The sequence below is a fragment of the Sus scrofa genome, chromosome 15, assembly GCF_000003025.6.
Source record: "Sus scrofa isolate TJ Tabasco breed Duroc chromosome 15, Sscrofa11.1, whole genome shotgun sequence".
In the NCBI taxonomy this organism is placed as follows: domain Eukaryota; kingdom Metazoa; phylum Chordata; class Mammalia; order Artiodactyla; family Suidae; genus Sus; species Sus scrofa.
The window spans coordinates 76600751-76626879 of record NC_010457.5 but is presented as its reverse complement, the minus strand read 5'-3'; the positions used below and the strand labels follow the sequence as shown (position 1 = coordinate 76626879).

At 41.3% G+C, this 26129-nt stretch overlaps 1 protein-coding gene across 3 annotated transcripts in view; it reads right to left on the bottom strand.

The window, feature by feature from the left end:
• Window positions 1–26129, bottom strand: part of MYO3B (myosin IIIB) — a 423015-nt gene that overhangs the window by 228564 nt on the left and 168322 nt on the right. For all 3 annotated transcript variants that reach the window (XM_021076498.1, XM_021076497.1, XM_021076499.1), the window contains exons 9-14: window positions 18678–18833; window positions 7329–7425; window positions 6019–6135; window positions 5404–5508; window positions 1971–2054; window positions 954–1156 (exon numbers count right to left, since the gene is read on the bottom strand). In XM_021076498.1, coding sequence (XP_020932157.1) covers window positions 954–1156; window positions 1971–2054; window positions 5404–5508; window positions 6019–6135; window positions 7329–7425; window positions 18678–18833 — 762 coding nt within the window. The remainder of the gene's footprint in view (window positions 1–953; window positions 1157–1970; window positions 2055–5403; window positions 5509–6018; window positions 6136–7328; window positions 7426–18677; window positions 18834–26129) is intronic.

The following is a 26129-nucleotide window of genomic DNA, read 5'->3' as shown; positions in this document are numbered from 1 at the left end:
TCACAGATGGAGCGCAGAGAGGTTTCATGATATACCCAATGTCACAAGTAAATGTCAGAGCCAGCACTTGAACCAAGAGTAAGTACTCCACACTATTGATCACTATTGCTATACTACACTCCTTAAAACAAAATATTTTTTCCTCTCTCAATCTAGGGAAAAATGAACACAAAATGTTCTCAGTGCTTTTTTTTTAAATAGACGAGCTCAATTTTAAGGGACCTAATTTTATTTTTTATTGTGCCCTGGTGTTTATTTTTTTATTTTATAATGATTTTTTTCCATTATAGCTGATTTACAGTGGTCTGTCAATTTTCTACTGCATAGCAAGGTGACCCAGTCACACATACATGTATACATTCTTTTTTCTCACATTATCGTGCTCCATCACAAACGACCAGACATAGTTTCCAGTGCTACACAGCAGGATCTCATTGCTTATCCATTCCAAAGGCAATAGTCTGCATCTATTAACCCCAAATTCCCAGTCCCTCCCACTCCCTCCTCCTCCCTCTTGGTAATCACAAGTCTGCTCTCCATGTCCATGATTTTCTTTTCTCTGGAAAGGTTGATTTGTGCCATAGATTAGATTCCAGATATAAGTGAAATCACATGGTATTTGTCTTTCTCTTTCTGACTTACTTCACTTAGTATGAGAGTTTTAAAAGTAACTGCATATAGTTAAATTCTATCTAGTATAACGGATGCAGGAGAAATGGGCATACCTATCTCAAAGCAATCCCACCCAGCCCTTTGTACTCTGCCTGTAAACATTTTTTAGGTTAGAAAACACCACTTATCCTTTGCTTAAATAATTCCTTGCTCTTGGGGAGGCTGGGGGTAGGGCTGGGCCAGGGAGACTAAGAACAACCGTGACTGGAGCCATGGAAATTCCCAAAGCCTCCCGGTCTATACTGCAAAGCCAAACCAGGGTGAAAAAAGAGTGCACCTACGCTGCCTGTTTTATAACTCTGGATTTTTCAAGGAGATATTCAGAGATTCTGGCCCCCATCACAGCTCCTGTTGGGGTAAACATCATTTCCAGGTATTTTCCAAAACGGCTGGAATTGTCATTGATGGCAGTGCATGCATTTCCAAAGGCTTCCACCAGGGAGTTGACCTGCAGGATTTTCTCTCTCAAGGTCTGATTATCTGCCTGTGCCAAACAGAGAACAGTCAGGAGGAGCCTCCAGAAACATTACTCCAGGAGAGCTGCATGAACCCCTCCCGGCCCACAAAATCCACATTTGTTCTTTTAGGAAAAACTCCAGGTGGGGGAATTGGCATCAACCATCAGCACGTTTCCTCAGATGTGCAACTCCCCTGGTGCATAAGCGTCGCATCCGTATGAGGCTACGTGAGGTCGTTAGTTTCTCTGACGAGCCACACTTCACTTAAAATCCTTGACAGATAAAATGTCTAAAGAGTTTAGAAAGAATTTGAAATAGAGAAATCCCATCGCTTTTCTCAATCCTCTGTTATAACAGTCAATAAACCTCACCTGTAAAAATATGTCATAAATTCGCTCTTAGTCTCAAAATGCACTAATTCTGAGTGTAAGTAACTGCTAAGCTATTTCCAAAGCCTGAAAATTTCCATTCCCCTCAACTTTTGCTCAAAGATTTCTGTTTTCCAGTCCTTTAATCACCTTAGTGGCTCTCCCTGTTCCTGGCCCTAGTATTTAACCACTTTTACTACTTAATGGCTAAATGTTTGTTATTACGCTGCAAACATGAAAAATTAATTGCTGATAATCTAGTAAATTCATGCTGGCATTATTTCCCTCACTACATGAATGGAAGAGGACATGCTGACATCTTAAGAGGTCTAGCTATTAGGAGGCAAACATAATAAAGATGGAATGTTTCTAGGTAACCCCTAATAAAAACCAGTATTCCCTGTCATTTAGAAAATACTCAGTTACTCTGCAGAGACTTCTGGCCACAATAGAGAATACAGGTCATCAATACCTTTCCCAAGAAAGTCAAATGCTGAACAATCAGGTGGGCGCTTTCCGTCTTCCCAGAGCCGCTTTCTCCGCTGATGACAACACACTGACATGGAAAATGAAGTGTCAGTGAAGAATTCACAGCACAGGGAACACTCTGTGTGTGCAGCTATGGTTTTCACATAACATCCACCATGGTACACCGTAACTTTTCACTAGCAATACATCTCAGAATCTTCCCATTTCAGTACATCGAGAGCTTCTTCAACCTGTTCAGTCACTTGTACAGACATACCATAGTCTATTTAACCAGTCCCAGAGTGAACCAGTCTCTTTGTTATACGTGAGCTTTTCCTTATATTATTATGAAAAACATTGCCATGAATAACCCTAGAGGTAGAGGTTTAGAAGCTCTGTGTCTCTGGTTCCTGGCACAAAGCTTCTAAAACTCTTGGAATTTCCTGAGTGATGGGAGCATCCTTTGGGTAGGATGGGAGCATCCTACATATAAATATATGAATATTATATTATATTCATTAATTTATATGTAGGTTCATTTGTAGAATAAACTAGAAATGGGGTGGTTGGGCCAAAAAGTAAACACATTTATAAATTTGATAGATAGTACCAAATTGCTCTCCTAAGGACTGCATCAATATATGAAAGTGGGAATTCCCATTGTGGCTCAGCAGGTTAAGAATCTGACATAGTGTCCCTGAGGATGTGGGTTCGATCCCTGGCCTTGCTCCTGTGGGTTAAGGATCTGACACTGCCTCAAGCTGTGGTATAGGTCACAGACTTGGCTCTGATCCAGCATTGCTGTGCCTGTGGTGTGGGCCAGCAGCAGCAGCTCTGATTCAATCCATAGCCTGAGAACCTCCATATGCCCATTATCAAACGTTCCCCACCAGAGTGGCCCTGAGAGAAAAAAAAGAAATACGAGAGTGCCTGTCTTCCTACAGTCTCACTAACTGGGTATGTTGGTTTTATGCTCATCTGATAAGCAACACATTGTATCTCAGTAGAGATTTAGTTTATTATGAGTGAGATGGGGCATCTTTTCATAAATTTAAGGTCTTTCTTATTTTCTTTTTTTGTGACCAGTCCATATCCTTTGCCTTTTTAAAAATATGTACTGGGAGTTCCCATCATGGCTCAGTGGTTAACGAATCTGACTAGGAACGCTGAGGTTATGGGTTCAATCCCTGGCCTCGCTCAGTGGCTTAAGGATCCAGCAATGCCATGAGCTGTGGTGTAGGGTCACAGATGCAGCTCGGATCCTGCGTTGCTGTGGCTGTGGTGTAGGCCGGTGGCTATAGCTCCGATTAGACCCCCAGCCTGGCACCTCCAAATCCCGCAGGTGTGGCCTTAAAAAAGACAAAAATAAATAAATAAATAAATAAATAAATAAATAAAAATATATACTGTTGGTCTCTTTAACGTTTGTTTCTAGGAACTGAGCTCTTTATATATAAAAGATGAGTGTGGTATAACAAAAAACATCTATTTGGTTTTTGCCTCTGGTTCCTGGCAAATAGCTTCTAAAGCTCTTGGATCCTGAATGATGGGAGTGATGGGAGCATCCTTTGTTATTCAGAGACAAGTCCCTTTCAACCAAACCTAATTGCTAACCAAGTGGTTCAAGTGGAGCCCAAGACAGTTTCAGGAGAGGGGCAGATTACCAAAAACACCATACACATCATTAGAGGGTGAGAACTTTCAGGCCCACCATCCCAACTTCTGGGGAGGAGGGGGTGGCTAGAGAATGATTGAGTCATAAAAACTCTTAAATGACAAGATTCAGAGAGCTTCCCGTGTGAATATGTAACAGGCCTGGGGGGCCTGTGCCCAGAGAATGCAGGGAAGCTTTGCACCATTCCCCCCCCATATTCTTCTCTATGCATCTCTTCCATTTGACTATTCCTGAGTTGTTTCTTTTCTTATAAAAAAAAACGGTAAATGTAAGGAAAGTGTTTTCTTGAGTTTTGTGAGTTGTCCTCGTGAATTATCAAACCTGAGAGGGACGGCCGGAATCCCTGACTTTGTAGTTGGCCTGATAGAAGTGTGTGTAGCCAGGCACCCCATTTACAACTGCTGTCTGAAGCGGGGGCAGTCTTGTGGGACTGAGCCCTGAACCTGTGAGGTCTGTGCTAACTCTAGATAGTTAGTGTCCAAATTGAGTAGAACTGAATTGTTAGACATCTAGCTGGTGTGAGGGAATGGGAGAATTGGTTGGTGTCACAAAAGACACATTTTGTGTCAGAAGTGGTGTCAGAAAAGAGACAGAGAAATACATGTATCTCTTTTCATTTACTTCCTCTCTACGAATTCTTTTTTTTTTTTTTTTTTTTTTTTGTCTTTTTGCTTTTCTGGGGCCGCTCCCTCAGCATATGGAGGTTCCCAGGCTAGGGGTCTAATTGGAGCTATAGCCGCCGGCCTACGCCACAGCCACAGCAACATGGGATCTGAGCCACATCTGCAACCTACACCACAGCTCATGGCAACACCAGATCCTTAACCCACTGAGCAAGGCCAGGGATCAAACCTGCAACCTCATGGTTCCTAGTTGGATTCGTTAACCACTGAGCCACAACAGGAACTCCCCTCTCTATGAATTCTATGGAAATTTCCAAGTCTCTGGGAAAGGTAAGAATTTGGAGAAGCCAAGTTTCTAACCCACAGTGAATTCATTTTGAACTTGAACTACTATCATTTTATCTATTTCTCACCAAATCCAAAACCGGGACTTCACAGGTCTCAGGAAATAAACCTAGTACTTCTCCCATAAAATTATCTCACCAAATTAGATTGTTTCTATATCACAAAAAATAAAGACACAGGGAGGACATACATATTGACAGAAAAGGGAAGGCCAAAGTTTGGATAAGCCACCACTGTGAATCTAAGGTCCAAAAAGTTAAAACAGATGGGAAAGCTTGGTATTTAACTAGCACTGAGTTTAAGATTTGTTCAGTCTTTACCCAATCCATCACAATTTCTCAGCAGCTAAAGTGTGGTGTTTGACCACTACCAACCTGTGTGCAGTATTTCGTACAAAAAGGACTGGACCATGAAATTTCTGAGACATTCATAGGAAAGAATTTCATTTCTGTCATTCTCCATCCTGTTTTTATTACAGTCTTTGCCATGTCATCAGGTTTGTGTTAGCTCTGTGTTCTCGTATTTGTATTAGACTGAACCTTATTATATTTGACCAGGGAAAATGAGTGCTCTTGATGTAAATGTTTCTCATTTCTTGAGAAAGGTTTTCACATTCACACTCCTGCTACTCTGGCTTTACCATGGCTCCTGTTCCACTGAGCTATTGTTATTGCCTATCTCCTTGAGTCAGCACCAGCAACTAGAATGGAAAGGTTTTACGAAGAATGAAGAGCTGCAGAGGAGGTCACACATCCTACCACGGGACTTGGTGGGAAGGGGCAGAACGTTCTTACCTGATCTTTGTTGAAAGTAACCATGCATTGGTAAGCAGCATCTGCTGATGCAAATATGTGGGGGGGATTTGAGGCACGTTTCACTCCATGATAAAGTCTGGAAAACTGAAAAAAAATTAAAGAACTCTTCTAATGTTCCAGTACCTGTGGTCCACAAAAACAAGGCCCTGTCACTTATTAAGGGAATTGTGTGGTATCTGGGGGCTGTGGAGCAAAGGCTCTGGAGCCTACTGGCCCGAGTTCAAATCCCGGTTCTTCACTTGCTGGCTTTTTCAGCTTATGAAAGGGTATTACCTTCACTATGCTAAGTCTCCTCCTCTGTCAAAGAGGCTTAATAACTACCTGTCAAACAGGGTTGTGAGAAATGAACAAGGTAACCCAGGGTTTGGTGCATAATAAGCAGTAAATGAAAATTAGCTGTTACTGTCACATCTGACTTTGAAAAGTTACCCCCAAATATCAGAAGTCCATCTCTGTTGCATTATTGTCTGTAGCTTGGGGTACGTACACCCCTAGGATAACATAATTGTATTCTTACTTTTCCTCCGTTGTCATTTGCCCTTGAGATTTCAAATTTCCTGTTAAGGAAAAACATGCTCGGAAAGCATCCCTTACCTGTGGAGAGTATATGCTTAGATTCTGGAAGGGGTTTAAGGCAATTAAGATGTCTCCAACATATGTATAAATCAGTAAGTCCACATAACGCTTCTGCAACTGATGAATAATTGTATCCTAAGAAGGGGATAAAGAATTGAAAGTAAACATTATTTCCAGTCAAGGGAGAGCTTCTAAAAATAATGGCAAATTTATTCTTACAAGAATATTTTTCTCAGAGTGTCTGTCTTGGTGCAGCAGAAATGAATCCGACTAGGAACCATGGGGTTGCAGGTTCAATCCCTGGCCTTGCTCAGTGGGTTAAGGATCCAGCATTGCCATGAGCTGTGGTGTAGGTAGCAGATGTGGCTCAGATCTGGCCTTGCTGTAGCTCTGGCGTGGGCTGACAGCAACAGCTCCAATTAGACCCCTAGCCTGGGAATCTCCATGTGCCATGGGTGCAGCCCTAAAAAGACAAAAGACAAAAAAAAAAAAAAAAAATTCTCTAAAAGATTAAAATAGTCAATTTAAATCATACCCTATTGATTAGGACCCTAAAATGTAGATATTTGTCTCGAAAAAAGAAAAATTAGGAATATGCCAAAAGATTCAGATTAACTTAGGACTTGCCAAAAGCCAACAAAGATTTTATTTATTACGAAAAAACTGTTTCATCCAATCAAAATGTTCTATTTAGAATTTGATTTAATAGGCCATTCCTATTGATAAAGTACAGACAAAATGTAACTCCATTTCTCAAAGTACTGCACTTAAAATTTATGTGGTAAGAACGTAGAATTGAACACCTCTATATCATACTTTAGTGATTCATGCATTGCAGTTAAGGGTCCCCAGAGTTTGAATCAGCAGAAACAAGTCCAGTGCAATTAACAGCTCTATTAAACATGCATATTTTAAATGGAGATTATCATGGTTTTCAAATTTAGAATTCAAGCTATATTAGCCTCACAATTTCCCTAAGTGAAGTTCTTTACGAAGAACAAACTATTTTCATTTAAGGGTTAAGCTGCACTTTTCTATAAACAGAAAATAATTTCAGCTGATATAACACATCATTTAAGCTTACAATATAAAGGTCTTTATTGGAAAAATCCAAATCCCTTTCTCGTCACCATTTAGGACATTTGGGGGACTATAAATGAACACAACATGGGATCATAGTCACAGCAACCAAATGGTCCCCGAGCCTCATCCCAAAGCTACACAAAGTGTCCAGTGACCTTAGCAGAACATGGTCTACAACAGGAAGGGCAGCCCATTCATGTGAAACAAAGGTCACTGGTGAAAACCGTCCACTAAATATTTAGTACCTCATCCAGAACCTCGAGATTGACCAAATCATCCTCAAGGCAGTATTTTTCAGCATCTTCCACATGATAGGGTCTTCTGGTATGCATCCTTTCATGCCTAAAGTTTATCCAGAGAATATTAGCACTAAGGCAGTAAAAAATATATATATATTGCAGGAAATAGGCAACAAGAATGACTCCTCCACAGCCTTATGACACTTCACGTTCAGAGACTTCAGAGAAGGGGGCAGGAAGAGCAGGTCTAGTCCTGGTCCCCATCTCTCTCCCATTCACTGAGGGGCTCCTGGGGTAAGGGGAGCTCCAGAGCTCACACTTTTCATCTAACACTTACACCCACTTTTCTTAAATGCCAACCATAGCACTTCCTCACACTGTTTTCTGTTCAGGGTCAGGCGTGTTATTTCCCTTGTGGTTTCCTCATGCTATCCACCAGCACCACCCCCTGCTTTGTGAAAAATGTTTAAAACTACCGAAAACTTCAGAGAATAATACAGCAAATACGAACGAATTGCTTATATTTCATCTTATTTGAAATTCCTTTGTGACCCATGTTCCATCCCACTCCCCCTTCCTGGGTGGCAACTATTTAGTGGGTATCTTCCCAGTCTATTTTAAAATATCGGTCATATTCATATATGGAACCATGAGCAATATACAGATTTTGTACGTTTAATTATAAAAATGGTATCATACTGTTGATTTTATTCTGCAAACTTACTTTTTTTTTCCATTCACTATCATGATTCCCCAGCCCACACACCCCCACGTCTCTCTACATATATCTATATAGGTATATAGATATATATAGGGGTACACCTATAAAAAGAGAGGGAGAAAGAGAGAGTTTGATGATGGTGGGCATAAAAGGTGACAGGAATATGCACACACACACATACACAGAGGGAACGAGAGAGAGAAAAAGAGAGAGAGAGCACGAGTGTCACTTTAATCGAGTAATATCACATCACAAATATGTACCAATTTATTTATCCAGTCTTACATTGATCAACATTTAGGCTGATTCCAACTTTATGCTGTTAGAAACAAAGCAGCACTCATTAGCTTTTTGTGCATCCCCTTGTGCATATATGTGAGATTTTCTCTTGTGGGGTGTTGCTCACCAGGCATTTAAAAAACTTCTTGCCTATAAAATTAAATGTTATTTCCTAATCCTAATTGCTGATGGATTTGAAGAAGGAGTATTTGAAGCATGGTTTTAGTCATCTCTAATGCAAGAACCAATTTCATTGCTAATACATGTAAAGGTCCAAAGTAGATGAAACTCAATTTTGCTTAATAAAATCAAATGTATAACCTAAGTGGTTTTTTTTTGTTTGTTTTTGTTGTTTTTGTCTTTTTGCCATTTCTTGAGCCGCTCCCTCGGCATATGGAGGTTCCCAGGCTAGGGGTCGAATCGGAGCTGTGGCCGCCAGCCTATACCAGAGCCACAGCAAGGCAGGATCCAAGCCACGTCTGCAACCTACACCACAGCTCATGGCAACGCCAGATCCTTAACCCACTGAGCAAGAGCAGGGATCGAACCTGTAACCTAATGGTTCCTAGTCGGATTCGTCAACCACTGAGACACAACAGGAACTCCATAACCTAAGTATTTTAAAATCATTTATTAAACATAATAGTTTTTTCATCTGTATTCTAATACATTAGTAATGTCAAAGAAAAATCAGATTGGGTTGAAAAACAGCTTTCTATACATTCAGAGCTGCTTCTGTCTACACATTTTGCTAAATAAAACAGTGCGGGGGGAGTACATTTTTCTGGCCAAATCCTCTTCACATAAAACCCGAGGATTTTTTTCCCTCAAAGTCCATTGTAAAATAAAATATGTGACACATTTTTAATTAATTAATTAAATTCTCATCATGTTAAATTAAGCTAGTTTATTTCCTTCTTAAATTTATATCTTGGCAACAGTATGAAATAGGCTATGTTAGAGTCTACTTCAAGCATCTTTTGACAAAGAAAGTCAGGAACTTAAAAAATCATCCACAGCTCTGGTTCCAGTCAAGATGGGGTACCTACTCTCCACTCTATCTCCCCACTGAATATAGCGAAATACCCTGGACAGAATGCTCGGTACTCTGAGAAGTGCATGGTAACAGGCAGATTGGAGGAATCAGAAATCATTCAAAACACCACTGAATCAGTGGCAAGTTTCCCAGGGATTTTTTTTTTTTCTTCCAGTAACTCCTGATCTGGACCTGAAGTCAGACTGAACTGCACACAGAGAGGTCAAGCTTCACAATGGATGACATTTTTACAGCCAACTAAAAATGGAAGCATTGACAAAAACTCACTTGTAACATCACAAATAAAGAAACTATTAATATAAAGTTGTGACTTAAACTGTGAACATGTACAATGCAATACTACCATGAGCGAAATTGTTATCTTCTGAACTGAACCCTGAACCAGACTGTGTGCCAATCTATCTCATAGATACAACCTCCAAGAATCATGTGGATGCTGTCTGAAAATCGGAGCTTGATTCTCATAAATAAACATACATTATAAATTTAATGAATTTATATATAAAATATATATAATGAATATATATTAAATATAATGTTTACATATAAATAATATATTATATATATATCTTTCGAGGGCTGCTCCTGCAGCACATGGAGGTTCCCAGGCTAGGGGTCAAATCGGAGCTGCAGTTGCTGGCCTACATCACAGCCACAGCAACAAGGGATCTGAGTCACGTCTGTGACCTACACCACAGCTCATGGAAATGCCGGATCCTTAACACACTGAGCGAGGCCAGGGATTGAACCTGCATCCTCATGGATGCTAGTCAGACTCGCTTCCACTGAGCCACAACTGGAATTCCATCCAATAATATTTTATAAACAACAAATAAGTTTTAAAAGATTTTACTGCTGTTATTAGCAATGTATGATCTCTTTCTATGTGTACAGATAATCAAATGCCCTAGAATTATTTGCTCTCCAAATTAAAACTGGCAATCCAGAAGATGAGGCAGATGCAAGATATTTCTACTCTGATAAAGACCACTTAATTTTCTCAACCAGGCAAAAAAATACATGCCAGTCCTATCTCTGCCTTCCCCCACCAGTGTTCTTCTGAAACTACTACCTGCTTCATTCTTCTGCCTTGGCTCTGGGGTTTGGACAGAATGAAAAGAAAAAAATATTTATTCCAATTTTTATGTTTTCATTTACATTATTCTAGATTACATATACTTATTAAAAGTGTTACATTGTTTCATATATGTCATTTAAGTTTTTAGCTAAACTTAAAATACGGTCTAAATTTTTTACAGTTTTATTGAGTTAATTTTTTGTTACTAGTAACTACCAACTTAAATTTCCTTTAAATTCACTCGCTCCACCTAGTGCCTTACTTGAGGATAGCATCTATTATCAATTCCTGCTGAAGAATTTCTTGTTTAAGGTGAAAGAGATTTCCAACTAAAAGGTACATGAATTGAGTATTCCAAAGCTCAGAGGAACATAGCAGTAGATAAATGGGCGGATAAAGCAAAAGGCATTCTATTAAATTAAGAGTATATGATCAGATATTATAGTTTTAATGATTTAGGAGACATTTCCAAATTCCAACAAAGTCTATACCTCTTTTTGCTAGATTTCCTCTTTGCTCTCATGAAGCTCTAAGCATGTCATCTGCCAAGCCTGGTTTCTCAGATAAATGGAGTTTGGGGTGTAAGCTTAGAGGGGATGAGACCAAAGCTCTGCCTTGGGCTGGTCCTGGAGTCTGGGTTTGGAATGTTCAAGGAGGGGGTGGTGAGTAGGGCTGACCTAAGGATTTGAGGGTCAGGAGGGAGAACTGGTGTCTGAGTCCCCAGCTCAAGTAAGATGGGGACAAAAGCAAGTCTGAAACATCAAGTCCCCAGAAATAGGTGAAGAATAAGAACTGGATCTGAAGAGTGGGTGAGACAGAACCACAGCCCTCCTAAAGCAAGAGTGGGCAAAGACGAGATGGAGGATGTTGGGATATTTTGGATTGTCTTAGGCCCAGTCCATGAGTAGGAAAGGAGCTGTTCAGACACTGGGGGAATAAACTTGTAAGATGCTGTTGCCTTTACTGTAGTTTAATCTCTATACATGCATTATGGTTAAAACTATTTCTGTGAGCTCTCTTTAATATCTCATCACTGGACCTGCAGACTTTTTTGTTTGAGCTGGTGGCCCTATGAATAATATTGACAAACATATATTTTGTACAAAAGTGACTCCTTAATTCCTTAGCCTGTTCCTGTCCATCATCTATGCCTGTGGAAGCAATAACTTCCATGTAGGTAGGTCCAAACAGGGCTGCAAGAGCTTCACATAGGTGTGACAGGATGCATTCTTCCCTTCACCCTCAATTATGTTGAAGAACAAAGCCCTTTAAATCCTAACTACACATGGGAAGGAAATGAAATCTTTTAGCCTAATAATAACAGGGAATGTGAGAGATTAAACTTTGCACTGAGAAATGTCCAATGGTCTTTTAGACAGTCATTCTGGGGGAGGAGCACCATTGGGAAGACCACTGCTACTTCCGCTCCTCCACACTCAGGATCAGGATCAGAGCCCTCCTTTCCATCCAAGAGTGGAACCAGAAGGAGTGAAAATGACTAATACTCCCAGCAGATTCCAGATAAGTAAGTAAAATCTCTTGGGGGTGGGGAAGAGGCAGATAGAGAAGAAGAGGAGTAAGGGAGAGGGTCCAAGTTCAAAGGTGGGAGTCCACAAGGTCTAAGACAAAGGCTTCTGTGGCCATGACAAAGCTCGTGGACAAGCTGACAAACTGGATAGATTAGAGGAACCATTTCCTTATCACCACATTCAGTGGATCCAATATAGTAAGGAAAATGGTACTCAAAATTGGGAATAGAGAACCATTATTCCAGCAAAGTCAGTGATGTTGAATAATTCTTTCCAATCATTATTTCCATTTCAGTATACTCTTTGATAACAGAGTGGATGAAAGTGAAACTTTTGACTATAATTATATAATCATGGATCTAGCCGGAGAAAAATAATGGCAGACCATCCAGGTGTAACAACAGCCTGCTGAGAGACAAATATGAATGAAGTTATCACCTTGATAACCTTAACTACATGGGCTCTATCTTGATCTGAAATTTAATATTATATGAAACAAACATTACAATACATAGATTTAAAAAATATAAGAATTATTTGCATGGAAACCTCTATAGTACCTCCAGATGTTTTTTCGCCTAAGTATAGTTTTGACCAGAATTCTGATAAATCAGCATCTTGTCCATTATATTAAAGAGTATGTAGCCACCATTCCTAGGCAGCAAGGATCAGTGACATCAGCAGAAAATTAAATATTCATCCATTCATTCATTCAGTTATAGGCCGACAGATAGCAGGTACTAATTACATCAGGGTGTGGATTTATTTCTTGTCTGTTGGGAAAATAGGAAAATCCTTAATCTCCTATGTGTTAAGCACTCAGCACTTGACAAAGTAATCATTCAGAAGTCATTCAATTACACAGGAGCCCAAGAACCCATCAGTGTACGTAATATGATGTATATATATATATGTATGGGTGCGCAGGCGCATGTTTGCAGGTAAAAGAGGAAGTGAGTGAGCAAGTCTCATTGGGAAAAGCTCAGCAGTTAAGCAGTGACAAATCTATTTTTAAAGGTCACTGCTGCTGGTTGAAAAGAAATCAGAAAAGCTGAGGTCATTGTTTTAATCAACCTCAGGCAAATCACAAGGGTAGAATCAAAGTCCATTAAACAGAGCAGGAAATAACCGGCAACTTAATTCTTCTACCAAGTAATACTTGGTAGTAGACCCTTGGCATTTGAGGGTTTAACATTTGTGGTTTTGGCAAGTCCCAAGCCACCTGCAGGGGAATGAATGACATGCTGGATCTTGCAATTTTCCTGAGGCTCAAAGTTGGGTCCCTGATGGAAGGGTGGAAGGTGGGAGGAGGTTAGGTCACAGCTAACACCTGCTCCCCACTCCCTCTCCCTGCCTCCACTCTCATTGCAGACAGTGGTTTTACTCTTCTCCTACTAACCCTTTTGTGAAGCAAATTTTTAAAAAGCTTAATGGTGACATGACATACCAGATGATATGAATTCAGGGATCTGCAAATCTGATTTGGGGAAAACATCCTTTTCGAAGTCAAAGGAAGGGAGCTAAAGTAAAGAGAATGGCCAAATTGTTGAACAGTATCCCTGACCGGTCAAGCAAAACTATAGCCCCAAACTATTGTACACAGACTATTAGGGCTGCTTACCCTCCTTGAGAGAGTCAGCCTTGGATGCAAAACCTCTCTGCTGTACCTGAATTGAACATAAGTTACGGCAAAATTGTGAATTACTGGAAAAACTTAAATTCCAAAAGTTTCACTCATTTACTATAATCAGCATCAGGAAATATGATCAAATATCAAGTAGGACCATGTCAGTGCTTCATATACATTATGTGAAATGGAAATGGATCACAGTCTGGCTCTCCCAAAAAACTGCATCATTCAGAATCAGACCTGGAGAGGGGAAGTAGGGCCTCACCACTCAAGCCCTTCTTTGTACACAGTACAGTTTCTGCTCTGTTGTGAGCAAGCGCCCTATGATTCCTAGCCTTATTCTTGAATACTTGTCTATCTCTTCATCATGATGGAAATGGACCATGTCCAACCCCAGCTCCATCTTCCATATACTCACCGTGGGCGAAGGGAAGGGAGCATCCTCCCTGCTCCCCTCTGCCTTTTTCCACCCATTGTTCTCCTGAGCCAATTTCTCCCTTTCAAGAAGTTCACATCACCCTCGCATATGATCCTCTCTAGCACTTGACCCCCATTTTCCTTTCCCTCTCTACCCCTTCCCCTAATACCATCTTGGTTTTCCCACACCCTACCAATCACTTTGTTCATTCTTCTCACATTCTGATCTCCTGTCAGTTCTTTAAAAACATTTATTTCTCCTCCACTGAAGTTGTCCATAAGTTCAGCTATGACTAGTTCCCAATTATCTCTCAAAAGTTCCCAAGAACTCAGTTCTACAGTCTCTTTTCTCACCATCCTCTCATTGCACCTGCTCTTTGTCTTTATCGAAAAGCCAGTTCCCTGACCCAGACCCAGGTTCAAAGTCAATAACTTGTGTCTTTGTCACTTTCTTCCCTCTCTACAAAGATCACAAGGATACTCTCCCACTCACTTAGGTTCTCTTGCCCGATGTCCACTCATTCACGTCCATTCAAGCCTGAAGAAGACCCCAGTATCTGCTTTCTCTTCTCCTACCTCCTGTGGTTAAGAATTGCTAGAGATGATAGGGGGAAAATGTGATGGTGTTGATGGCACAACTTTTTAGAGGTTCTGATGTCAAATACTCTCCTGAACCCTCTATGTGCACTGTCTTAAATACTGATTAACTTCACTATGATGGAATGCTATTCAGTTAAGTTCCACCTGGGTTTTCCCTGCTAGGGCACAATCATTATGTCCATCTTTAATGAACCATTTAGCATATTCCTCATGGCGGCTGTTCCAAAGATTTAACACTTCCCTGGACTCCACAATTCACTCCCAACTCTGAGACTACTTAGCTTAGTTTTTTTGGAAAGCTAATGGCCCTTCAGCATGAGTTTCTTCATAGTGCCTCTTCTGCCCCTCACCTCCCACCCCTCAAATCTCTTAGATATCCTTATCTAACTGTTCTAGGTCTTTCCCAACCCAAAGGTTCATGTTAAGGTCCTTCTTTCTCTTAGGTGCTTAAACCCCTCCCTCTTGCTTCCTTTGTTACCTTCTCTTTATTTTCAACGTCTCCCCCTATGTAAGATCCTCCCCTTCACATTCCAAGTTTTTTCCCACTCTTTTAAGAACCTGCCTTCTTCTCTGCAGCTCCCTGAAAATATCAAATTCTCTCTCCACTGGGGAAAGTACTAAAGTGGACAGACAATTCCACACCTTTGCAGGAATAGTAAGAACATTTCCCCCTGTAGGCTGTAGTTCTTATTTCTCTGCATTAGCTCTTAAAACTAAACAAGTCTCTGCAGCTGAGGGGCCCAGGACTGTCTGGGTCATTGAAAAACCCTTCTTTGGGCAGAAAGCTGGAAGCTTTGTATAATATCTGGAAGTATATGGCATTGCATAGGACATGCATTGCCTCCTATAGGATATGAAGAGGAAGCAAAGTTTCTGTTTGTTTTTGTTTTTTTACTGATCTCTGTCTCTGAGTATCTTATAATTTCTGTTTGACTGCAGTCTGAACCAGGATAGGGAGGCAGCTCAATTCAGGTAGACTCAGTGACACTTCTCTCTTTCCCTAATCTCTCTCATCCAACTCATCACTAATCTTGATGATACCATTATCTTAATACCGTCTGTTATTTACACTTGCCACAATCTGCTCTCACTTGTCTCCCTAACTCCAGCCTTGCCCAGCTTGATTCCATTCTGCACTCTGCAATCAGAACAATCTTTCTAAAGCACACCCCCTCTTGAAATCCTTCTGTGGCTCCCAAGTGCCTAAGGAACAGATCCAAGCTCATTAGCCCATGCCCTGGCCCCTGCCTGCCTTGGGTCTCCCTCCCCCGTCCCATGCCAAGCTCCATCAAGGCAAACTAATTGCTCACCAAATCCCTTAAGTGTTCTAGAGCCTCCATGCCTTTGCCCTTTGCTCATTCTCCTCCACATGGAATAACCCCCTTTCCAAACTATCTTCTATTTGCCCTTCAAGACAGTTCAAGGATCATTTTCCCACAAGTTTCCAGAGTTTTCTCTTCCCAGGTACTCTGCAAGTTACCCCAGGCAACCCTCTATCCAGGTACTTTTCATACTGAGCTGTTCTCATCTGATTCTTGTCTGTTTCACACATTGCACTATCAGCTCTTTATCGGGAGCTCTATCTGATTTCTCTTTGTATTCCTCTGTTCAGCAGAGGGCTTGACACATACACACATATAAATACTTCTGCAATGAATAAATGAATAAATCAGATTTTAAGCAGGAGACAGAAATTTACATTTTTAACATTTAGTACCTCAGTACTATTTATTTTCATGATGTTGTTTGGTAAGTAAATAGAGATGAATTTGCACAGATGAAGGCCAAAAGAAATGGAGGCCTCTGAATTAAATAGACCACGATGTATACAACTACTGTTAACACTGAAGCTTAACTCTGCTATCAATGCTAAGGATTTTTTATGTATTGACTCAACCCTCAAAATAACCTCCATTTTATAGATGAGGAAATTTTGGAACAGAAGCATTTAATAGTTTGTCCATAAGTGTCTGAGCTGAGACTCAAACTTGGCAGAGCCAGGGATTTTTTTTTTTTTTTTCTTTTTTGAACTACTGCATTGTACCTCCTGCTGTGACCATAATTGTGCAGAAAAATGTAAATTGGGTATTCCCCTCACTCATCTATACACTCACCTCAATTACTGTCTTTTCCAGCTTAGCTTGGAAACTCACAACTTTAAATATATTAAATTACCAGCATCAAGTGATATTTGAGAATTTTTTCGGATGGACTTAAGAAAACACCTATATAGTCAACGCTACTTGCCAAGAGGACGCAATAGTGTAGGACAGGAGTAAGATGTGTCAATTACATGCATTGTGTTTCCTTTAGAATTGATTTTCCTTTCCCCTAAAGAAGTGGCTACCTGAAAGTTTTAATATCTATTTGTGATGTTGTATTTTTTTTTAATGATTTTTCAAAGAAACACAAACTCCTGGGTGAAACCAAGATTACAAAGACCCTGAGAGAAGGCTCTGCCACCATATGAGGCCTCTGACATCAAAGGAGTTAACAAAGAGAAAGAGAAATTAGAGGGAATGTGAGAGCCTGGAGTCATGACTTTCTATGGCAAAGGGAGAAAAGTCTTTACAATGAGGACACACATCTGGACAAAGTCAGGCAAATGTGAAAAGCTGAATAACTTTGCAAACTAAGTCTCAGAAGTTCTTCCACAGCAAATCAGAAGAGACAAGAAGATACCTGATTCTACGGAGAACATTTAAATGTTGGGTTTGTTCCTTTGGTTGGTTTGTACTTTATTTCATCTGGCAGTTGTGTGTGTGTGTGTGTGTGTGTGTGTGTGTGTGTGTGTGTGTGTGTGTAGGTGGGTGGTGGAGGGGTGATGGCTGATGGATAGGAACAAAAGCGGAGGAAGAAAAGATTTCAGTTCCCTGGGGCTTACACACAAATTCTACTGCTTCAAAAGGCACCATGTTACAAAAATTTCTCTGTGTTTCTTTACCCTGTAGGCAGGCAAGCCATAGAAATAGCAATTGCAGTGGAGAAGGGGAAAGAGGAGGAAAAAATTTGTTTTTAGCTATCAAAAAGGAAACTTGGGGGTGGGGGTGGAGGTGGGGGAATCAGCAAGATACAGTCACCTTGAAACAATGCCTCTAGCTCCAAGTGTTTTGATGCTTTTTGATTTGTAAACATTTTTCTGCAGAATACATGAATATTTCCAGAACTTACGGCTTGTGATACTTTATTTTCTTCACCTCCAGTCCTTTGAATGTTCTTTTACTAATAATGGATTAGAGCTTATCTGCACCCTGGCCAGTTTTCTAAAGCCAAATAATTGCTGAGCTGGGGAAGCAGCTTATTTGCACTGAATTTTTTCTAAAAAGAGAAATTCTGCCACCCTCTGGACAGAAACCAAAGATCTAGTTCAGAGAGACCACCACAGAATACTGTTTTAAGCAATTGCCCTTGAAAATAAACATTTCCTTTTTTTTTAATCTACCCTATAAAAATAGCAGAGTGGGGAGAATCACAGTTTCTTTAGATAGCATACACAATATCTGAGGGGAAAAAATCATTTTAAAATACTAAATTGCCTCTAAGGAATTTTTACTAAAGAAAATGAGCTCTGAGACCTTTAGAGAAAAAGCCTCCAGTGTTTAACTTGTAATTTTTCCAAAACCACTTTATTTCTGCTCTCTAGTCTGCAACAGCCAAGTGAAGGCTTCTCACATAATCTCAAACGTGGCTGCTTTCATATAGTGTCCTTTATTGGTGAAATTTTTAAAAATCCACATTTACATTAAATATAAATATATATATTGGTTTTAACTAGAAATGAGGGCAAAGTGAGATTTCAGCCACAGTTGAGAGAAATTAGCCACAAGAGCACAAATGGGCAGCTTGTTTCTAAGCTCTCCTGCTCTCAGCCACTGAGCAGAAAATACTTAATGTCATGTAAATGAAACTCAAAAACACAGGGATGTGATAATTACCAGTAATAATACTGGCAAATCACAACACAGGACAAGCCATTTTTTTTGTTCGGTTTCGTTTTTTCAATAAGCAATCAGAGAAGAAGAAGGAAGAGGCCGAATACCATACCTGGTCTTAACAACAGGATTTAGATGCTTCTGGTCCTGGAGAACCTTAGCCAGCTGTTTTTGCAGAAACAAAACCTTCCCGTGGACTCTCTGAATAAATGGATGGTCAAGGAGATGTGTGACAGAAGGTCGCTTTTCAAAATCCTTAATGAGACACCTGTTCACAAAAATCAACAAAAAATTCAAAGTATATTCTTAGACATCTGGCTCCCTTGTCGATGTGGGAGAGAAGAGGAGGAAAAGCTCCTTTAGAAAAGCTGGTCACTAACCTTACCTGGCTTTCTTTATTCATATGTACCAGAACATGGGAAAAACATTCTCTACTGGTTGAATTAATTAACATCAGAAATTGATTTTAATTTGTTTAACATATTGACAGCACAATCAATTTAATTTGAAGAATTCAAAACACTGAAACAAACAGACTGGTCAGAATGAATTTTCTGTCTGAATTTTCATTACAGAAAAATGTTTATCATGGAGTCAAATTGATTAGTCTATATACTTTATTTTAGGAGCATATTTTAAAAATTACATGCTATCACTTAAATGAAATCCTAAAATATGAAATATCTACTACTTGGTGGTGGGAAACATGCATTCAGGAGTTTGCAAAGATAGAAATGAATCATTAAGAAACATTCACAGGAGTTCCCGTCGTGGCGCAGTGGTTAACGAATCCGACTAGGAACCATGAGGTTGCGGGTTCGGTCCCTGCCCTTGCTCAGTGGGTTAAGGATCCGGCGTTGCCGTGAGCTGTGGTGTAGTTTGCAGACGCGGCTCGGATCCTGCGTTGCTGTGGCTCTGGCGTAGGCTGGTGGCTACAGCTCCGATTCGACCCCTAGCCTGGGAACCTCCACATGCCGCGGGAGCAGCCCAAGAAATAGCAACAACAACAACAACAAAAGACAAAAGACAAAAAAAAAAAAAAAGAAACATTCACAGAGAAAATTCACCTTCTTGATTTCTAATATCTTCTGAAGAAGCAGAAAAACCTCAGAACAGGAAGCGACCACAATAAAATTCAGATGAAATGCAGTGGAATTATTCAAACAGGGAACAAAAAGTCCATTCAAAATGGTAAAAACTGGGTTGCCTTTAAATTCCTCCACGGTTAATTGGTTAAAACCTGCACTGGTGTAACTTTCCGTTTCAGATTCAATGCCCTTTTCAAAGACAGCAATGATTTAGTACATTTTGCTGTATGCTCTGTGTTGTTAAAGATGATTTTGACACAAGGAAATTTTCAGTGAAACTGAATCTGATGACTACCCCTCCAATTACCATTGCATTTCCATTCTGAGTAGCTGCCCTTGACGAGAGGGAGAAATTTCAACATCTGCCCTTTTAAGCTACCGGTCTTTAGCTCACATTGGGAGGCTCAGGATAAATCCTAGATGCCATTCTGTCCACTCCATGAAATCAATGTTCCCAGCTTTCTCAATAGCGACATGCCAGCAACATCTAAAACCCACAACATAAAATAATGAAATGCACTAGCAAATGGTAGAATGTTCAGCCTCACCTTGAGCATCCTTTCAAAGCACTTGAGCAGAGCTCCTAAAACAACCCCCAACTGTTGGATGTACAAAGAGGCCTTAACCTTTGCAGTTTACACTTCAAACCTCTTTCACACCCTCCACTTGTAGCCCTGAAAGATATTCGGTAAACTTCCTAGTCATCCCGTTTTAGAATGGATGCAAGGGATTTCCTATCTATTGGAACTAGAGCTTTCAGCTAGAAAAGCCAAAAGAACCTAGATTATCTCCATTCTGCTGTCTGCGCAACTATAAACACCATCTCTGCCTTGCTATGAGAAAAAAAAAAAAATCAATCATTTAACTTTTATAGGTCCATGGGCATTTTGTATCATCTATTATTTTTCCTGCTAAAAAGTGCACATGCTTAAAAAATACTATATTCCTACTTCTCCATCAGCCAGCGATCTTCCCTGGATTCCACATGTAGTCATCTGTATATGCCTATGTGACCACCAAAAGGCAATAAATGCTAACAGGTCCCTGAGCACCAGGGGAATAAAGGAACCTCTTGGTAGTTTATATGGTCAGTAATACAGGTGTCTGGCCTCATCCTCCTGGTGAGGGATGGTGTAGGAAACCTCCCAAAAGAAAAACTCTCTGTCCTCTGAGAGCTCCTACTGAAGATGGTCACGATGGCTTCGCTCCCGACCCCGCAAGCTGCAGAGGGCACAGGTAGGGCAGGAGAACAGGAAGCGCTGGGTCCCCCAGCTAAGCCTGCCCAGGGATCTGGGGCAGGTCACATTCCATCTGCCTCTGCCTCTCATCGCCAAACATACCCAAGTATATCCCCAAACAAGAGGAGAGCAGTTTCCTAATAGGTTTTCCGTCTTTTTTATTTTTATTTTTTGCTTCAACTGCCTTTGACCACTGCCAATACCTCAAATGAGTATTTGAATCCAAGGGGGCTGAAAGTGAGAGACATAACAATTAATAGAAAATTCATGGCAGATAAAAGGGAAAGTGAGCAAGCACTGCCTCTACCATCTCCCTCAGTGTTCCCCGTAATTAAAGCTCCTTGGACAGGATTTGAGAGAGGTCAGGTAACCCAAACTCCAGTCTTATGGAAATAGGTCTCTGCTGGATTCTGGGGATGCAGTTAAAGGTGCTTATTTTCCTAATTTTAGCCTCCAGTGGGGGAGCAAGGTTGCAAACGAGGTTGCAAGGTCATTTGGTATTTTGAAGAGGCTCTCTCTCCAGATCACAGAGGGAGTAAGAGAAAGGAGGACTAAATAACGGAGGAGATAATCAGGAAAGGAAGAAACTAACAAGTGGATCTGCTGTCTCTTGGAGATCCCAAAATAAAGGTGGTAGGCGATCTACTCTCTGAAGCAATGATCAAGAGGATTTGTTAGTTCTCTCCGTAAAACCCAAGTGGGCTGAATGTCAGACCATCGGATCAGCAAAACTGAAACTGAGAGTATATGGGAAGAATGCTAAGCAGTGGTGACATATCCAACTGCACTGGAGGATTTTTAGGAGAAGGACATGAAGACCTTGAGGGTTGCACCTTATTCTAAAACACGCTTGCATACTTTTTTCTCATGGGGAGCAAAAAGCCAGGATGGAATGGAATTATTATTTTACTGACAAACAGGAAAGTTCTATCTTAAGAGTAGATATGGCTGAAAAGCAAGCATTTTGAGATACCAGGTCACTGGGCTCACATTATTTCATTTGCTCGGCACACATTTACAACAGAGCCAGAATTAGTCAAAATAAATGAATTCATAAAATATCATGACTCTTTTCCTCCAAGATCTCAATCTAATTGTAAAGATGGAAGGAAGGACAAGAGAAACATAGGAAAGAGAAGAAGCCAGTATTTGCTTATGTATTTCGAATAAGAAATAATCACACAGATGCATAGGGTCTGGGAGCTGAGGGACCTTGTTTTACAAGGTGAGGAAGTTGAGGTCAAGTCCTGATGGTGATGAGGTCAATTTCGTGATTCCCATGGGAGAACTCCTCATACCCCACAATGCGTTATTTAAAATGGCACAGGTACAATATGCAGAACAATACTGGGTCATGGAGGGGGGCAGCAGGGGGTTTTCGGTCAGGGAAGACAGTGGAGAGGATGAGAACTGAGCTGGGTTTGGGGGAAAGTTTTGGAACTAAATTGAACCTGATGGGTGGAGAAGATGGGAAAGGCATCTCAAGGTTGGGAAACTGGATCAGCAATGCAAGAAGCCAGACTAGGTAAGCTGTGCAGCCAGGAACTCAGGAGGCCCCCAGAATGCTGGCCCTCCCCTTCTAAGCTAAGAATGCCTAAGGACAATTCTTTGCTTTGGTCCCTTTACCAGCTTCAACTAGGGCATATTCTACATGGCTTAAGATGTTGCAATTTTGTGCCCCCAACTCATACGGTTATGTTTGCCAGCTTGTCATGTCTGTCTTATTCTCCTCTCAGGCAGGGAGTTAGTGGTTTGAGACAGACTTGACTGCCGGGGTCCGTAAAAACTCCTGACAGCCTCATGTCCTTTTTAAAAACATGGTTAAATCCCCTAACTTGTTTTGGACGCAAACATGGAAAATGAAGGAAATTATGTTTTTTCATTTCAAGATTGCTTATTAAACCAGGAATGGCAAATGCCAGATGCAGAATATTTTCCCCACGCTGGGGATTGAATGGTTTTTTGAAGGGAATGTCCCAAATGGTGACCTTTGTATGGGAAAAAGGGGGCCTGCCAGTGTGAGGGAAGTTGGGTGAAACCCTAGCCACTAAGACAGTCCACTGCAAAATGAAACTAGTCTTCTACTCAAAAAGGTTTGGGAAACATGGGTGATTTTCATAGTGCATGTGAGCAAACTAAATGTTCTTAGAAGTACAGAGGGAAACAGCTTAATTTTGCTTAAGTCCATGTTTCCAAACTGACTTGCCCGCAGATATGTTTTTGTGTCAATGGAACCAGGGGCCCTGAGCACGATACCCTTGGAAGTTCTGTGGTACTAGCCTTTTGCAATGAGCGGCTGAGTCCTCATCTCAGCTGAGTAAGGGGAGACACTCAGAGCCCCTGATGGTCACAAGCATGTTTGAGACACCCGTCGGCTGCAGTGTCTGCAGAATATGGTCTCTCAAACTGGGGAAAGGCATACCCCAAGCTCAGCTCTTCCCAGAGTCTTTTACTCTGGAAAAAACAAATTGAAGCAGGACTAGATTTAGGGGATACTGCTTTTTTTTTTTTTTTTTTAAATCATAAGTAATTCTTTCTTTCAGTCTCAAATGTTTTAAAAATCTGGATTTAGGTGTGGTTATTTCCGTGGTTGTCTCTGTATAAAATGAAAGAATGAAAAAATTTATACTACCATGAGAAGTATTACTTGGATTTTACCCTGGATTTCCAAGGTCATGCAAGGTGATTTAAATATGACAGAGAAGTCCACCAGAAAAAAAGGGAGCAAATTTTGGCCTTGAGGGAAATTAATCCATTCCCTAATTTGAAATTCGAGTACCTTTTCATCATGCATCCTTGGCTGAAGATTAATTCTCAGAATTCATTAGTGTCACCACATTAAACATAGGTTGTTGCAGCCATTTGTTGCCATCTCCCAGCCCGGCTTCTGCCAGAAACAGGCCAAAAGGAGGCATTTCTTAACAAGAAACAAAGTCAGGCTTCTGTGTTGGGCTTTGATGCTGGTGGCACCTGTGCTCTTTCTCCTCCCAAATGATAACGCTGTCGAGACACAGCTGCCTTGTCACTGTAAACTGCCGTTTCATAACCAAAGAATCAGATGCCTGCAAGGGGGAGCTATTTATCAAGAGTCACGAACGGATGTTTAGTGATGACTAAACTACGCTTGATAAAGAGCAGCTGAAAAGTCACAAACTAAAAATACTGGTGAACTTGGTGAGAAAAGCAGAAGGGTGAGCAATCTTATTCATTGGGACTAAACTTAGATGCAAACTTGAGACTTACATCTCTTCTCATTTCTTAATATTCTGTCTTTCATGCTTCCTGCTGTTTTCTTGTGGGTTTGCTACTTGTATTAAGTGTTTCCATCAGTACCGAATATTTCAATGTTTTTGATCTGAGCAAACATTTCCCTGCCCTGTGATACACTGCATCAGCAGCAGACAGAAGCCTGAGTGGCACAGAGGCCTCTGCATCAGGAGGAGAAATCCTCCAGAGGGTACACTAATTATAGGTTAAATATTGGAGCCCATGGTGCTCTCTCTTGGAAGGAAATTTCCATTTTGGAAGAAAGGACTGTGACAAACACAGGCATTTTCCCAAGATGACTAATGCCTCAAAAGAAGAACGGCTGAGAAACTTGACATTGCATATGTTATTTTAGTAAAACCTCACCTCCCCATTTGTTGGAATACTTAACTATATTTCGGCTCTCATAAAGTTTACAAATACTGCACCTGGTGGTGTTTTAAAGTCTCGCTGGTGAGGAATGAAACTGTATACCAGCTTCACCCACAGGGTGGGGAAGTGGGGTCCTAGCCTGAAACAGAGGGGAGAGAACCAAGCCCACACTTCTCAGTGAGGCGGATCTACATTGATCAATCAGAGAAAAGGAATCAGTATCCACTGAAAGGGAAAGGTCCTCAGAAGGTAGGACAGAGGATTTTTAGAACCGGAAGCTCAGTCCTTTTTAGGAAGTGGGTAATGGCAGAAGAGTCTGTGGGGCTAAGTGGGAGAGAGACTGCAGGTGCCTGAGATCACAAGGGTGAGAAGAAGGCACATGCAGGATTAGAAAGAACAGCAGTCAGCCCCACCTTTAGACAGCTTTTCCCACTCAGAGAAAAAGTGAAGGATGGTTTGAAGTCAAAAGATACAATCTAAGAGCAGTTAGGGCAGAATCTCCCTCCAGAGTTAAGGAATGTGCACCATGGTAGCTGGAGAGAGTCCCAGTGCAAAAAAGAGAGTCCAGGACTGGAGGTCTCTGAGGGCAGAGAGCCGCTGTGTGTAACCCATAATGACCCTGGGGTGCAGTCTGCATGACACCTGGGAACAACCTCTCCATGTGACCCTTATGTCTCTTATCCCGGGATCAACAATAAATAATTAAAAAAGCCAGGCTAACTCTCGTATTCCTGGAGAAGGTGATATGATAACAGAAATTCTAGATCCTCGAGCACTGCTTGTCTGGGGGACAAGCTGGGGGCCACAGCGGGGAAGGGCCAAGGGAAGAAGAGTTTAGTACACCATGGACAGAGGGCAGAATCAGTCAGGGAGGAGGAAGGAGGAGTGAAAATGCCAAGCAAGGAGGCAAAGTGGAGGGAAAGGCCAAGAGGAACAGAGTGAAGGAACAAGAGAAGACAGGGCTCAGGGAACACGGGAGCTGCCCAAAAAGAAGCCAAGGAAGGGCATGGGGTGGAGTGCAGTCTTATCGTTGCTGTTACTGCCCCTTTCTTCTTCTGTTTCAGCCGTGCATTGCAAGTGCCAGACAGGGGTGAGCACACCCTCCACTGGACATGTGGCAGTCCAGCAAGTTCCTGATTTTCATATCTTAGGACTAAGACTGTCTTGAGGGCCATAACCAGTGGCCCCAAGTCACCATCTCACTTCTCTTTGTTTTCTTTCTTTCTTGTTTGGGAAAAACACTTGCAAATAAGCAATATTTCTCTAAGCAACTGGAGCCATGTGGTTCAGCCAGGGTGCTAGGAAAAAAATGAATCATGACTTCATCGCACAGCCCAAGAAACTTGTTGACTGGACAGTTAAATCCGTGGGCAAACGCCCGCCCTCTGATTCAAAGGGTGGGGGAAGGCTCAGGCCAGGGAGATGGGAATCCTGTGATGGCTTTGCCTCTCAGGCTGCCATGCTGCTGCTCCAAGGCTCTGGGTACTGGCCACTGCTACAGGAGCTGCTGGATTTCCCTGCAGAAGCCAAGCCACTGCCCTTTGGGCCTCTGTGAGGGGCTGAGGTTGGCCACCATCAGCCCTAGACCCAGTCAGGAAA